Here is a 15,377-nt window from a genome sequence, read left to right as displayed (position 1 = left end):
TAGATTCTTGAGAAATCAGGCCAAATGACCAAAAACAAAACTTAAATCAAATGTGTGAGCATATATATAGTCAATATCTATATTTTTACCATTTGCCCCCTCTCATCTTTTTAAGCTCTGAATATTTTGGGAAGGTTTGAATTAAAAAAAAAAAACAGACACTAATTTATGAGAAAATGGCTTAATGATTAACACTTGTAGACAAACACAAATGCCTAATACTTGTAGAGAAACCTTATTCTCAGTTTCGTTTGCTTCCGTTCGAGCTACTCTTACCTCTAGAGTTAGGTGATGAAGTCATAAGAGAGTATCTTGACCGTTTCTTCTTATGAGTTTTCCAACTATTTAATGGCTTCTTCTCGTTTTCTTCTTCACTCTCTTTCCCACTCTCCTCCTTTCTTTCCTCTTCGCTTCCACTCGACTCTGCCTCTGCCTCTGCCTCTGCCTTTGACCCATTACTCATTGGTGTCTTTGTGTCCCTTCTCTTTCGTTTCTTAGAGACTTTGGAAGCATCTTCGTCTTCACTCTCCATCGCTTTCATCCACTGCAAATCGCTTAAAGAGTTGCTGTACACTGCTTCTTTTCGTTTCCGTTTACCAGTGAGGCTACCAAAATGGTTTTTTGAATCGTTCTTGTCTTCTTGAGTCTCTGAAGTGTAAGCCCACTCAGGCACTTCCTTCTCTTCCATGAGACGTGTCTTGTAGTTCTCCTTTTTCCGTCTTTCCTCGTCCATTTGTTCAAACATCCAAAACTCATCCTCCGTTCGAGCTGCGAGCCGGTTAATCTCTCTCTCACTTGGCACATCTTCCCCCAGTGAGCTTGTTCCTTTGCTCATGATCTCTTCCAGCATCTCTCTCCTGTCTTGAGCTGTTGATGATTCAAAAAGATTAGCATTTAGTCTCCAAATCATGTTTTAGTAGATAAGAATATATATATATATATGTGAGGACTTTTTACCAGTAGAAGTTGTGTTGAAGAGTCCTGCTTGTATGACTTTGGCATCAATGCCCATCTTTTGCTTTGCACGCTCCAATATTACCTCTTCAATAGAGCCAATGCTAACCAAAACAAACACTCTCACTTCCTTTTTCTGTCCTATACGGTGGGCACGATCCTCCGCCTGCTGGTCCATTTGTGGATTCCAATCACTGTCAAATATAATAATAGTGTCTGCTGTTTGTAAGTTCAAACCAAGACCACCGGCACGTGTGCTCAAAAGAAACATGAAGTAGGGAGACTCCGGTTCATTGAACTGCTTCAGTAAAACCCCTCTTTGGTCTGTCTTTGTGGTACCGTCGAGTCTGAGGTACATGTAGTCATTGAGTGTCAAGTAAATTTCGAGAAGGTCGATGAGACGAGTCATTTGAGAGAAGAGAAGAATTCTATGTCCAGCTTTCTTCAGTTTTGGAAGGAGGCGATCAAGTAGCTCGAATTTTCCTGAAGCTCTCACAATCTCAGGCTTCTTCCACATGTTATAATCTCCTCCAACAAATAGGTACGGATGGTTACAACACTTTCTTAATTGCATTGTCAGATTCTGCAGACTCTTTGATTTCCCATTGCCTGTATCCATTAGCAAATTAACTTCCTGATTTATGTTCTTTACCAAAAGATAAAAACGTTTTGGAGAGAGTAGAAGTTAAAAGTTTAGATACAAACCAGAATGAAGACCAACCCTGCCTACATCTGTAACTTGTTTGTAATACAATTTTTGCCAAGCCGACATATCACACTTCAGTATGACTTGTGTCTTTCCAGGAAGGAATTTCTCAACTTCACTTTTTTTCCTTCTCAGTAGAAACGGCCTGATGACCTGCAAGTGACATTAACATTTAGTATTTTGCATAGCTAGCGAATTTGATATAATAAAAAATAAGCAAAGAAGGTGCATAAAAACCCACATGATGCAGACGATTAATAATCAACAGCTCCTCTTCATCTGTAAGACTGGCACTGCCACGTTCTGCGAAAGGAGTATTAAACCATTCTTCGAAATTCTGAATCGAGTTAAAGATGTGAGGAAGGAGAAAATTAAGCAGCGACCATAGTTCTTGCAGACTGTTCTGTATGGGAGTCCCAGTTAATAGAAGTCTGCGCTTAATACGGTAGCTGCATCCAGGACAAATTAGTGTAACAACTAATTAACTCCATTCACTTCAAACTTCATCAAGCTAATGCGTAAAAAGGCATGTCTAAAAATTTACTTTAAGAAACTAGGTAGTCTAATCAAAGACCAGAGATTCATACCCAGTTCCTAGAGTTTTTGCAAGAGCACATTCATGGTTCTTCAGCCGATGTCCTTCATCAACAATCATGTAATTCCAGTCAATTTTCTTCAAAAATGCTTTATCTCTCATGATAAGATCGTAGTGGGTTATCAATACGCTAAATTTTCCTCCTGCTATTCTGGCTCTTATTTCAGTTCTTTTCTCCTTTGATCCATCGTAAAGAAAAGCGGAAATGCTGTAAATATGGACAAAAATGAAGCACCTTACATACACAACATCCATACCAATGCAATTAATGAAGAAAAAAAGGTTGTTTGGAACATACCTGGGTGCCCATGTTGCAAACTCATTTTCCCAATTTGGAAGCACAGCTTTTGGAGCCACTATTAGATGAGGCCCATGCACATTTTTACTTTCAAGAAGATACGCAATCAGTGCAATTGTTTGGATAGTCTTTCCCAAACCCATTTCATCAGCTAAAATGCCATTATAGTCGTTGTTGTATAGAGAGACCATCCATTGAAGCCCTTCTAATTGGTAGGATCTTAGTTCCCCACCTTGTAGAAGGGATGGCTGCTTTGTCACCTGTTAAAATAAAGCATCGATATCTAAGTTAAACACACTTAACCAAACTCCTAAAATTACTAATAAACAATCATAGTTACCTTCTCTTGTATTGAATGAATAGCCAAGTTATACTGCCTCTCGCCTTCTAGTAAGTCATTAGAATCATCATTATTGTCAGAGTCAATGATCTCAATATCTTGGTCAGGAAGCACATCCGTGGGAGCATCAACATCAGATAAGTCAGATTCTGAGCCTTTCAGTAGTTTGATGTTTTCTGAAAGTTTGGCATCTTTCTGACGCTGGACTGCAGCTCCCAAACTAACAAAGATTTTGTTTGTCTCCTCTAGGAAAAGAGTTAGTTTTTCGTTTTTACTCTCCTTTGCTAGTTTCATGTATTCCTCTTGATCATCAGATTTAAGGGCCATGATCCTTAGTTTTTCAGCTCGGGTGGCACGTTGCCTTTGCTTTCCATGCCAGGCCTGTTAGATAGATGGCAAAATTCCTGTTTGTAAAACTTTGTATATTTTTGACATTTAAGGATATATAACTCAATTATATCATGGGTTCAATGGAAAGAAAATAAGCAATAACAAACATAATGCCAGGGATATCATACCTGGACACCATCATTTCTTTGCTTACACCGTCTATGAGTCGCCTGAATTTGTAACTGGAATTCACGAACAGCATTGAGTATTTCTGCAAAGAATTTCCTCTGTGTCGTTTCAATGAGATTCTTCTCCTCCTCTTCTAACCGTAATAACCTCTGAACAAAGAGTATGAAAGCATCAGCAAGGAGTTTAAAAAATCATAAAATAGAACCTAGATAACAACTCTTAGTCTAGTAGTTCTTCTAAAAGGGACTTGTTCCTATCATCTCAAAACGTCATCAGCTTCCATTCGAAGAAAGACTTGATCATTATAGGTAAAAATATAAAATCTGGGAGCAAACAATTTTGCTTTGGATTAGAAACCAAATGACCTCGGCATCACGCTTGTTTCTGAACTGATCATCAGCTTCCATATGAAAAGGATCTCCAACCCCATACATTCGGCGAGGCAACCGCATCATGCCCCAGTCATATAGTTGGCTTTCAGGATGTGCACAATTCAAACGCAGCCAGTATTCCGCGCTCACCTCAGCCCGAACCTTGCATTGTAGTTCTTTTAGCTGCCATAAGCAAACGAGACACAGTGTCAGTGTCATGGAAATCATATTTTAAACAATGTCACACAATAAAAGAGATCAGACTAGTGTCACACATACCTTAAGCCCATAAAGCTCAAGTAAGCATTTTTCCTGCAAATCTTCACCTCTATTGGAAGGTAATCCTGATTCAAAAAAAAAAACAAACACAAGAGTAAGCATTCCTCTCACAGGATAATTGGTTTCAGAAACCTAATGGACAAAAAAATACAAGCAGGAAAAATGTAGACAATAGTTTGCAACAAACAAATAAGAAACGGTAAAAATCAGCAGCAATCACCTTCAAGTTCAGATAATCGATTCTGGAAACGACTCTTATAGCGAGTTTCCTTAAATTGGGCAAGTCGAGAGCCTGATTGACAGTTTAGTCGCTGCTTCAAAAGTGCATCTTCGAACTCGCTCATCAAATCACCTCTATTGGGAGTAAAACAATTTTCCTGCAAACGCCAATTAGAGGTAAAAACTCTGAACATAGGCCAAAGCACAAACTAGCATAGAACCAGTGAATTCGATTCACAAAAATCAACGAATCCGAACATGAAAGAATACACGAATTCACTCCAAGGAATTGGTTAGAGAAGGAGGCGAAAGAAGCACAGAACCAGAAAATTCGATTCACAACCACAAAAAAATCAACGAATCCGAACATGCAAATCGAAGAAACAGCTTACACGAAGAGGCGGAGGAGGAGAGAGATCGGAGACGGAGCCATGGTAGATGGAAGAAACGGAAGCGTAAAGGTGAGAAGGCAAGAGAAGGTCGCGAGAAACGTAGTTAAGAGCAGAGATCAGAGACTTGGTCTTCTCTATAGGATCGTCCTCTTGCTGTTGTAGCTGCTTCTCCATGGCGGGAACTTTCTGTGTTTCGATTTCAACTGTCAAATTAGATTATTTAATTTTATGTTGCCCGTTCCGTTTTTTTTTTTCTCCAATTTCTCTCTCGATGTGTCTTTGAGAGTTTTAGCCTCAAAAGATAGAACGAGACGGAGAGAAAATTGAAATCTATCACGAACGATACTTAGTCGCTCACGCGCACCGGTCTATTAGGGATAGGGTCTAACCCCCTTTCTTGTCGCTTTTACTATATTACCCTTCTTCGTTTTGGGCCGGCCTTTGATGCTTAATTGCAAATTTGTTGGGCCCACTTCATGCAATTATTTTTAATTTCATAAGTTGGCATTATTACTTAAATTTGTTTTTTCAGTGTAAAGATGACTTCGTGTGCCACTAATGGAGAAATATTGTAAGAACCCAAAATTGGGACAGTGCAAAAATACAAACTTGGTCCAAATTCTAAAACAATTACATTACATCACTTTTTTTCAAATAAAGAAAACCTCAAATCAATGAGAACAATATCAAGCTTAAAGTCTTCTCACTGCCCTGCTGATGGGTTCCTGGAAGTACTGAAGTGATATAAACATCGCTTCCTGCATATTTATCGCACAATATCCTCAGCTCAATCATCCCGAACATAAGAAAAGGAAAAAAACAAAACTCATAGGAAGAATCTGCAAATACCTCTGCTCGAATGGTTCGGCTTCCTTGATGTGGACAAGTATTCAAGTATATATTAAACACATCTCGGACGTTTTTCCCCTGTGAAAATGAAGTCTTTTGTTTAGTGTCCATATCAAACGCATATTACAGACCAAAACAGCTTTAGATCTTTGACAACGTTTTAGTCACTGTGAGAGACAAAGAGTTGAGTATGAGGTCACCTTATACTGGTTATCATCTTCAATACTTTCTTCAAGCCCAGCAAGTCCACCAAATGCAATCAATAGGTGCCTATGATTTCATGCCACAACCATTTGAGTCAGTCTCCCAAATTTAAACTGCTAATAATGTGATAAGACACAGACTTATACCATGTTAGGGGGAAATGATAATCACCTAAATGTTGGTATTTTCAGCTCTGATGAACTGATTACCACGCCGTGCTCCGAGGTACCGATCAAGTAATCGTAACCACCCTGCTTTTGGTATTAGGAAATAAGGTTATGCAGGAAATATACTTTAAATTATAGAAGGATGAGGAGCAGAGTGTCATTATTCTTACCTGGAAAGGACATTCCTTGAATACTGAACTTAATTGTGATGCATATCGTACTTTGTATCCCCAATACATTCCTGCTTCTTCTCGTGGCTTAGAGGGCGGAACAATCTGGCGTACCAAATCTAGATGAACCGAATTCAAAATATATTAGCACAACAAGTAGATATAGGTAGCATTCTTTCTGCGTCTAAATTTCTCTAGGTGACAAAATTTTTTGAGTGCAATGAAGATTTGATTAACAAGGTAAATAAATGATATATATATCGAAATTATAGAAAGAAGACAGATGAATCTGATAACTCGAAAGAAAATAGAGATTATCAGTACCTAAATCGTGGTCAGTTCCCATGGCTACCGTGACTCTAACTCCTGGACTCAGCACTTGATCAACAACAACACTCTGCATCACAAGCAAAAAAATTGTAAAACAAAGGGTTAAAAAGGAGGCCAACTGAGATATTGATATTTGAGAGGAAGTAAGAATACCTTGCTTAAACCCACATCAACCATTGTACCCTCAGAGTTTGGAGCCTTTTCATTCAGCGTGACACCTATAAGGAAATGTAGAAGCTTTATTCATATTTCTCCACACTAGCTTCTTGTAAGATACTATTTGGTATTTCATATGGCATCTCGAAGAATGTAATAAGGAATTTGCTAAGGTCTCATTGGATGCCTATGAACTTTGATATTACCTTCACGATATTGTTCCCACTCGTGCTTACGCAGATGGTGAGGAGCATCAAGAGGTGGCAACATACCCTGATCAGACAAAGCAAACAAAATCTGGTCACAAGAGAGTTTTAAAGAAAGATTGAATACAAAAAGTGAGAAACTTGAAGAGAGAAAGGACTTCAAGTACACACACCACATATCTAAGATCATTTTGCTTGGGGAAGAGAGATTTCCTCAAATATTGTGGTGTCTCTAGATACTTCAAGATACGAACGAGAAAGGAGGCACCACTTTCATTGCTATCCGAAGGATTCATAGCAGCTGATTCGATTTCTGAGCTGCTCTTATTGTCGAACACTACGATCTGATTTAAACCAAAAAAAGCTGTAGAATTTAGCACAAAATTGAGTGGTTTTGACTTTTGATGCAACACCAAGTTTTTTAGAGCTCTGCGGATTGAAAGAAGAGGAATAACATACCTCGTCGATTCGGAAAATTGTAGCTGCACGAGCAATTTGGCCGGCGAGCTGAGAAATGTTAGAAATGGAAGAAGAGGATTTGAAATTCTCTGGGAATGGAAAACCAAAGAAACGAAGGGAGAGATAAAGAGAGAGGGAGAGATTACGCGTGTGGCGAGCTCGAGTGATTGAGTGTTGTGGATGATTGAACCAGCTATGGCTATGCTAACAGTGGCTCTACCGTCTTCCACATTTCGCTTTTCCTCCTCCTCTTGCTTTTTCTTCTTCTTCTTCTTCTTCTTCTTCTTCGTGTCTCCGTCGAGACTCATCTTTTGCTCCGGTTCTATCTTCGTATCTTCACGGCTTCTCTTCTTCTTATTCTTCTTCTTTTTAGAGTCTCCGTCGATTATTTTCGTTAGCTCTGGCTCCAGTTCGAGCTCAGGCTCGTCTTGACTTCTCTTGTTCTTCTTCCCCATTTCTGCCGCCGGCGAGTGCTGCAGCCGCGTGCCAATTTCGCAGGGTTTATGTGGTTTTGGGTTCTTACTGGATTAATGGGCCTCAATCATCTTAAATCGATTGGGCCTATTTTACAGCCTGTTAACTTTAATGCAATTTACGTTTTTTTAACTTAACTGTCTTGAACCATTTTCGTGTGTCATTTGAGCATTTCTTGACGGAAATATATCCGATGGTTGACGATTATTTGAAACTTTTCTGAAATTGGTAGAGAATTTTAACAATTAATTTTCAAATATTTTTTTCAACGATTTTTATATTTCAAATTTATTGATGATACCCAAAGGTATTGGTTTAACTGTAAACCATGTGCTACGAAACAGTAAACCATAAATAGTTGCTTGCCAGATGGCACTGTCCTATTGGACTACAATACAAGGACTCAAAAGGGACTCTAAGCTCCGCCGGCGCGTGCCTTCCTTTCCGCTCGAGTCTTGAGCCAGCTCAGCATGTCACCGTAAACCAGATCGACTTTATCCTCCGATTCCCCAATCATCTGATGCCACAACTCAGGGTAGATCTTGATCGTCTTGTCCTCACTAATCGCTCTCCTATGAAGCTCCTCAACACACGCTACGTCGCAGATAACATCGCCTCCGCCGTGCACAATCAGAAGCGGCACCTCCACTTCCTCAAACCTCTCTTGCAGATCCTTACAAACACGAATCAGCTCATAAGCAGTGGCGGCGCGTGGTCTCGCCACCGTCCTTCTAGGGCTAGCCATCGCAAGCTTCCTCTTCCAAGGCTCCTTGAAAGAAACATCGGGAATAGATCCGCGCGTAGGGATAACGCGCCAGGTAGGGATAAGATTCGCGACGACGAAGAGCAAATGCTCCAACGGCCACGGCGGTTTGAATTTATCGCTGATTCCACACATAGCTCCGTTAAGGATAAGCCCATCCCAAACACCTCTCTGACGGAGCGAGATGTAGAGAGCAATCGCGCCGCCTAGAGATTCAGAGTAAAGAAAACACGGCAGATCTGACGGCGATTGACGGCTACGAAAGTCATCGAAGAAAGAGATACAGTCATCGACGACGGGATTGATGTCAGGGATATGAGCGATGAGTCCATCGGAGAATCCATGGCCTTGGTGATCAATTGCGCAAGTGATGAAACCGGATTTAGCGAAAAGGATTGATGTGAGCTGGAGGAACCAGCTGGTTTCGCCGGTGAAGCCGTGAACGACGGCGATGATACCGATTGGTTTAGTTGGAGGGAGTGGTGACCACCATTGAGTGAAGAGTTTGAGACCACGAGGGTTGGTGATGAAAGCGGAGGAGTGGCTAACGGAATGTTTGGCGTAGAATTCGTCGGCGGTGAGAGATCCGAAAGGATTGTGTTCGTCGGCGTCGGAAATTGGATGCAAACCCATTTTTTTTTGTTTTTCCCCCAAAATGTTGAGAGAAGGGGAAAGAAAAGGATGTGTGGTGTGGGGTTTGGTTAACCGTTGAGAGGATTTAATGACGTTTCATAAATATATGGCTACGATCTGGTGGTGTAGGGACACATGCTTTTAGTGTGGACACGCGAACTACTCCTGATTTTTGGGCCCGCTTTGGTTTTTTTTCAGTTTCAAATCTTTTTGGGTTCTTATTTTCTTAATACTATGTTTTAGTACGATGCTTAAGGTTGAACAACAACTCGAACTTTTTAAAATGGAAATTAAACTAAAATTTATTGGGTCAATATTTAGATTTAGGTAGTAATAAGATATTAGAGGAAAGAATCCCAAAATCCCTTGAGATTCTTGACTGTTGACTATTTGGTTCTTTCCATCTTATATAAGTCAAAAATAGTATACGTGTGAATTCCAAAAGTAGACATTTACTTTCCACTGTGATTTGCTTTCCACTTCTAACCGAACAGCAGTCAAAAACTGAAAATAGTATTATTATGTTGCCTTCGCATTGAGAAAATAACCAAATACTCAAAAATACTTTAATTTTTTCAGTTATTAGGATACGAATAATAACCAAAAAATATTCAAAAAATTTTTGGTTCCTAATCGATTCTTCGATCAAAAAACCAAAATAGTTGGAATAGAACTGAACCAAACTTCTAAAACAACCGAATGGATACCAAAATCAAAAACCAAAATCGAAACCCAAAAATACCGAACCGAATACCCGGATTACTGCACATCGTGAAAAGATATCCTCCATACTAAACTGATGGGTTGGTTGTATAGTACATAAATCAAAATTTTGTTAACTCGTCTGATGAAATTCATTCTCAGCAAATAATAAAAATACGAAACAGAAACTTTCTTTTAACTGATAATATTATTAATTATATAAGTAAGAGATGAAACCAATGTCGCTCACCAGACGAACCATCCTAAAGCTCTGCACCTGAGGTTTTTTTTTTGTCTCTCTTATACCCTAACAATAATACTAATACATGAAAAGATTGTACACAAAAGAAAGACACTTCCCAAATATCTTAAAAAGATGTTTCCTAACATTACAGGGAAGTATCGAACCCTAAGTAAACAATGGAGGTGTTGTCCTTTGTACGCATCGCTCTAGCTTCATTCAGCAGACCGTTTGCTATCTTCTCCGCAATATTCTCTGTCCCTCTCTCTTTCTCTCTCATCTGCCATTGTTTTAAAACATAAACATCACATGAGATCGACGTTTTCAGACATAGCAAATGTCTCGACGATTTAGAAAATGTTTTTACCTGAAGTACCAGCTGCACAGCTTTCTTCGGACTTACCACGTCCCATAACCCGTCACTGCAGTATTTGATTTTCAAAATTAGCGAACAAGAACGAGAAAAGGAGAAAAGTTTATTATGTTTATGTTTTTCTTACCTGGCCAATACAGCAAAGACATCTTTACTAGATTGATCGATACGCAAAGGCTCACTTATATATGGCTCTGCACTGAAACGGCTGTCTTGCTGCTTTGGAAATTTGTCTCCAAGCATCCTCGCAAGGTTTATACCTGAAGAAAATTATCAAATCAGATCTGGTCATTTCGTTATAATGAAGTTGGAATCACCTGAGCGTGTTTAATTCCTGAGCTAATACCGAAGATCCGAGTCTCTCCATCCCTCAAGGGTACTCCTGCTTCTTGGAATCGTTTTCTCTCGCTCAAGCTCACCACTCGATGATCTTCAGTCATTTGTATATTTCTGCCATCAAGACTGACAAATGCAAACCAAATCATAATCAGTCAAAAAAACTCGAAGTTACTATTATTATGCCGAGACCATTAATTCGTAAGAGTAAAACAACTATCCAAATTTGTGACAATTAATTAAGATCGAGGAAAATGTAGGGATAAACTCTCTTTCTATATCCGCAATTCCGCAAAGCAAAGCAACGATATTCAAATATTCTTTTTCTTATCCAAAAAATTCTACTCCGATGTGAAACAATCTCATCTATTGATGTCTATTTACTCTACTATAAAGCCTATAGTAGTAATAATCTACTGTCTCCAAAACAAGAGGTTTCCATTAAGAAGACCACACTCACTCACGCTTTAAAAACGCAAGATCTTTGTTTCTAATCTGAGTAATCAAGTCCCCTCCCTCTTTCTACACCAAGAAATGCTGCTACAAGTCTGGTTAATGCAAGCTCAGCAACTAAGAATCTCAAGAATAGCAATATAATATTTTTTACGTACTGGATAACACATGCTGAATCCCCAAGATTGGCACATTGTGCGAAGAAGTTTTCTTCATTGTCTTTCCAAACCAAGAGAACAGTAGCTGTACAACCCTGCATTGATCGACTAGTTCATTAAGTAGGAAGCAATGAAAAAGTTCCAGCCAAGTAGTCAAGAAGACATACATGCAATCAAAGGAAAGAAAAGGACAAACTGAAATACCTCATATTGGTGTTCATCGAGGCGAGCTTCTGTTTTAGCAAACATGTCCCTAAGGACGTCCGAAGCATCCCTTTTTGATAACACTTTCTCCTTCCTCAGCGAGTCTGATAAAATATTACCTAGAACCTCCGGAATAATTCTGGAGAAGAAGTTTAATAAGCTTGCATATTCAAGTATATAATTGTTTGGAAAAAAGTAAATCAAAGATGCTCCAGTTGTTAGTGAAGGCTCCTAAGATATAATGACTAAGCCTATTTACAGAAATGACAGAACAAAGTTTCATATATTTGTTCCTGGCTGTAACCACGCCTGCCATAACTGTAACGCATTTACATGGCTAAACACATGCAGCTAAATTTTAAACTACATAAAAAGTTCGTTAATAAATGAAGCACATCATTCAACAAAAACTCAGAAAGGCGGATGCTATTAGAAGTTTAAACACAGCCAAAACCGCAGCCTTTTTCAGTTTAGGACATTTTCTGTAGGTTAAGCATAAAAAGAAAACCCAAAATAAGACATATCGAGGAGGATTTTATAAAAGAAATAGTTAATAGAGGTGATTTAACTTTTTTTAGAATGACTCACTTGATTGCGGATTCAGCAGCCCCTGATCCCCCATGTCCATCACAAACACAAAACAGTCCAAACTGAAACCATATACATTTGGAATTACGTTAGCAGAAGCAGTGAAGCCCATCATCATACAAACAACTCAAATCACAAATCAAGGTAACCTTATTAGCCCCAGGAAGCGGCCACTTGTAATGACAAATATCTTCCATCGGAAGTTTCTTGCCTCCTCGACGTACAGCCATGGGATCTGAGGCCACACCAATTTTGAAGGGTATCTGAAACTCATTCTGAGATGAGATACGGACCTTCCAAAGATGAAAAGAAATTGCATTAAATCAATAAGGAAAACAAAAAAAATTATTAGCAAGCACCTTTAACCACTCAGATCGACTTACATAGACCTTTGTAGTTGTTCCCAAAGTTATTATATCATCACTTGCAAGCTCGACAGGGTTACCCCACTTCCGGCTGCCTAAATCAGGATGACTTACTGACTGAGAGTTTACGAGAGTTCCATTGAGGCTACCCATATCTACCAGCTCCCATTTCAATTTCTGAAATCAAATCCAGGCAGGTTTGACACACAGTGTAATAAGTGACATGCAGAAGTCGTATAAATAAATCTATGTAGCTCCTTACAGTAGAGTTCCATGTTATCTGTGCATGTTTTCCTGAGACTTCTGAGTCCTTCAATGCCAAATCAGAAGGAGAAACCCTTCCAAGTTTCACTGGCAGCTTGGAGGAACTTGTGGAGTTCACAACATGTTGAAGCCCAATGGCAGGACCCGCAATGACTTCCAGGGACAGCCAACTTCCTGCACTTCTAACACAAAATATGATATATGTCTTGCAAGACTAATTGAAAAAATGGATTGAGGTTGTATTACACACCCTAGGCAAGCAAAAGAATAAGAAATTACTTTGATCTTCCACGAGTCCCGGAGAAAGATTAGTAAGTCTATCCTTTTCCAGATCATATTGCAAGTTTTCATTTCTGTTATTCTGCCAGTCATATGTTTGCACTTCTGTCAAGGAACCTTTCTCAGCTGGAAGTTTAAGCGTTTGGCCCACCAAAGCATTGTCAGAAGGTTCAGAAATTACTTCTAGAACGAAGCTTTCACCTACATAATTTAGGGCAGATTGACAAGGTCAAGCATGAGTGATGCATAGAGATCATAATGCAAAGAGGATGTTTCTGTAACAATTGTATCATTTCCATCAAGCTAATGATGTAGACTCAATCCAGCTTGTCTACACCAGAGCTGGATAACTAGCAGGGGAGGAAAGAGGCAACGAGTACCTTGGGTGAAATGGGGAGATGATGAAGGAAGCCTTTGTTTGTAAAACCGTCCCTCAGTCAGAGATGAATGCAAAAGTCCATCATTTTGGTAGCAAGCTCCCTCTAAATCATATTCCCTTGTTACCTCACTGGTTTGGCCTTGGGTCAAATTTCCATCATCAGATATAAGTGGTCTCTGCAAATCCCCCACCTGCAAAGAATGGCGCTGAAAGAATTAGGGCTAGGACGGAAGCAAAAAAAGTTACGTAAACTGGATGCTCAATAGCTGAAAAATGAGAAACTCAATTGAGAAAAGAAAATATTTCCCTATGAAGAATGTAGTAATAATATGCTGGATTTAGTTCTTATACAATTTTAGTATGTTATCTAAGTTATGGAGAAATTGCAAACAAATGAAATCTACGCGCGAAAAAAGATTAGATGGATGAGCTGTATCCTATTTCCAATGAGAATAAACCGCCTGCTAGATTAGTAAGGAGTAGAGTTTAGCAGAACTAGAACATAGATGAATAATAAAATACAAAAAACTCACACAATTCCAACAAAAAAGGTAACTAATGAGGAAGAATTCCTCCCACAATAATTTCTCCACACTGAACTGAATTCTTGCAACATTCACAATGCCTTATATATATGCACCAAGCTCCAAATTCAGAAACAAATTGACAGTTTTCGCAAGCAAATTAACACGAGTTCCCCACCTCCTATGTATGTCTAAGTGCATATCAACAGTTTGAGCACAAACTTCCGTGAAAAATCTCAATCGCCTACTGAATCAAACATGGCTGGAGGACAAGAACATAGCACACAACATATTTAAACAAAACATATTTTGTGCAAATCGAGCAGGCAGAGAAAATCTAGATACACTCATTACAAAGCAAACGAATCTATCAATTCTTGAGCTACAAAAGAACCTAACAACAGCAAGAGAATCCTCATTCCAACAGTAAGAAAAGTCAACAACACATTCTCATTTCCAAAAAGTCAAATCAAATTATTCAGAAAACCAAACACACAATATATCTCACCGCCCCCGCGTCGACACAATCAATCAACGAAATCGCCAATAACCCCAAATACTCACGAAATCCACGAGAAAGGCATCATATGATCCAGCGACGTAACACTTGTCACTGATGAATGATCAAAATCCTTATCAATTGGATCATTTCGCGAAAACCATTCGACACGAAATCGAATCAAATCAAAACGAAGACGTGGAACGAAGACGCAGGAGATTGAATAGAGAATGAATGAGAGAAGAGGAAGAAAACCTTGAAGCTAGAAGAAAAACGAGAGGATCGGAAACGAGAAAAGTATCGCCATGGCTTGCAGGCGAAAAGGATGATGAGGGAGATGAGAAGCAACATAAGCACCATGAATAACCCAATAATGTTCATCATCTCAACCATCGCCATCGTCTTCGCTTCTCTCTGCACCCCTCCTCTTTCCAGATTGGTTCCCGAGAACCTCGCTTTGAATTTTTCTTACCTTCTTTTTTTTTTTTTTTGGTCTCTCTTATCGAAATTTCACTGTCTTTTTATTTTCACTGGTAGAGATAGACTCGAGAGTACATTATCCCTAACTCGTTACACGATTGGTTAGAATTGGATTATGATAGCTAATTATCACCTCCTTGAGTTACTATTGGTTAATATGTGGATTAACCTACAGATTATGAGATTTTTGTTTTTTACACTGGATTTATGGTTTTTTTTTTTTTTAATATATATATATATATATATATATATATATACTAGGTGGATACCCATGCTAGTTAAAAAAAAACTACTAATTAAATAGAACAAATTTTCTTGTAAAGAAAAAAGGTTATGTTTTATGAACATGTATGTGTTATGTAGATATGATTCTAGAAATCTCATTAATCCGGTGTTTATTGATTCAGAAAGTATTAAAAGTTCGGTATATCTACACGACTTCATGTTT

The 15,377-nt window shown here is 38.9% G+C and overlaps 4 protein-coding genes across 6 annotated transcripts; all 4 read right to left on the bottom strand.

Moving 5' to 3' along the window:
- Positions 1-41: 41 nt before the first annotated feature.
- On the bottom strand, positions 42-5,070 carry LOC9307948 (probable ATP-dependent DNA helicase CHR23). Its single transcript, XM_021022613.1, has 12 exons — positions 4,674-5,070; positions 4,283-4,439; positions 4,063-4,127; positions 3,778-3,966; positions 3,412-3,561; positions 2,894-3,274; positions 2,554-2,813; positions 2,248-2,463; positions 1,902-2,109; positions 1,660-1,813; positions 958-1,563; positions 42-867 (listed from the first exon to the last, which is right to left on the bottom strand). Exons 1-12 carry the CDS (start codon positions 4,845-4,847, stop codon positions 242-244), a joined length of 3,186 nt encoding a protein of 1,061 aa, XP_020878272.1. The 5' UTR covers positions 4,848-5,070; the 3' UTR covers positions 42-241.
- Positions 5,071-5,217: 147 nt separating this feature from the next.
- Positions 5,218-7,725, bottom strand: LOC9307947 (putative methyltransferase C9orf114 homolog). Of its 3 annotated transcripts, none has more exons than XM_021022617.1 (11): positions 7,361-7,724; positions 7,215-7,262; positions 6,929-7,099; positions 6,756-6,822; positions 6,547-6,611; positions 6,388-6,460; positions 6,064-6,182; positions 5,898-5,980; positions 5,723-5,792; positions 5,523-5,600; positions 5,218-5,431 (listed from the first exon to the last, which is right to left on the bottom strand). In XM_021022617.1, exons 1-11 carry the CDS (start codon positions 7,667-7,669, stop codon positions 5,366-5,368), a joined length of 1,149 nt encoding a protein of 382 aa, XP_020878276.1. In that variant the 5' UTR covers positions 7,670-7,724; the 3' UTR covers positions 5,218-5,365. The 3 variants fall into 3 exon arrangements, 2 of the variants coding, with proteins under 2 accessions (XP_020878276.1, XP_002871878.1); XM_002871832.2 differs by having other exon boundaries at positions 5,898-5,977; positions 7,361-7,723; XR_002331337.1 differs by lacking the exon at positions 5,218-5,431 and having other exon boundaries at positions 5,582-5,600; positions 5,873-5,980; positions 7,361-7,725.
- Positions 7,726-7,933: 208 nt separating this feature from the next.
- On the bottom strand, positions 7,934-9,374 carry LOC9307946 (caffeoylshikimate esterase). Its single transcript, XM_002871831.2, has one exon. It carries the CDS (start codon positions 9,082-9,084, stop codon positions 8,104-8,106), a length of 981 nt encoding a protein of 326 aa, XP_002871877.1. The 5' UTR covers positions 9,085-9,374; the 3' UTR covers positions 7,934-8,103.
- A 601-nt stretch (positions 9,375-9,975) lies between these two features.
- On the bottom strand, positions 9,976-14,968 carry LOC9307945 (protein phosphatase 2C 70). Its single transcript, XM_002871830.2, has 13 exons — positions 14,705-14,968; positions 13,428-13,617; positions 13,048-13,248; positions 12,767-12,942; positions 12,523-12,681; positions 12,289-12,432; positions 12,140-12,201; positions 11,552-11,690; positions 11,348-11,442; positions 10,747-10,862; positions 10,528-10,660; positions 10,395-10,449; positions 9,976-10,307 (listed from the first exon to the last, which is right to left on the bottom strand). The coding sequence occupies exons 1-13, from the start codon at positions 14,846-14,848 to the stop codon at positions 10,176-10,178; spliced, it is 1,746 nt and encodes a 581-aa protein (XP_002871876.1). The 5' UTR covers positions 14,849-14,968; the 3' UTR covers positions 9,976-10,175.
- Positions 14,969-15,377: the final 409 nt, after the last annotated feature.

This window comes from Arabidopsis lyrata (genome assembly GCF_000004255.2).
Source record: "Arabidopsis lyrata subsp. lyrata unplaced genomic scaffold ARALYscaffold_6, whole genome shotgun sequence".
NCBI classification, from domain to species: Eukaryota; Viridiplantae; Streptophyta; class Magnoliopsida; order Brassicales; family Brassicaceae; genus Arabidopsis; species Arabidopsis lyrata.
The sequence above is the reverse complement of the archived record's forward strand: the minus strand, read 5'-3'. Positions and strand labels throughout refer to the sequence as shown.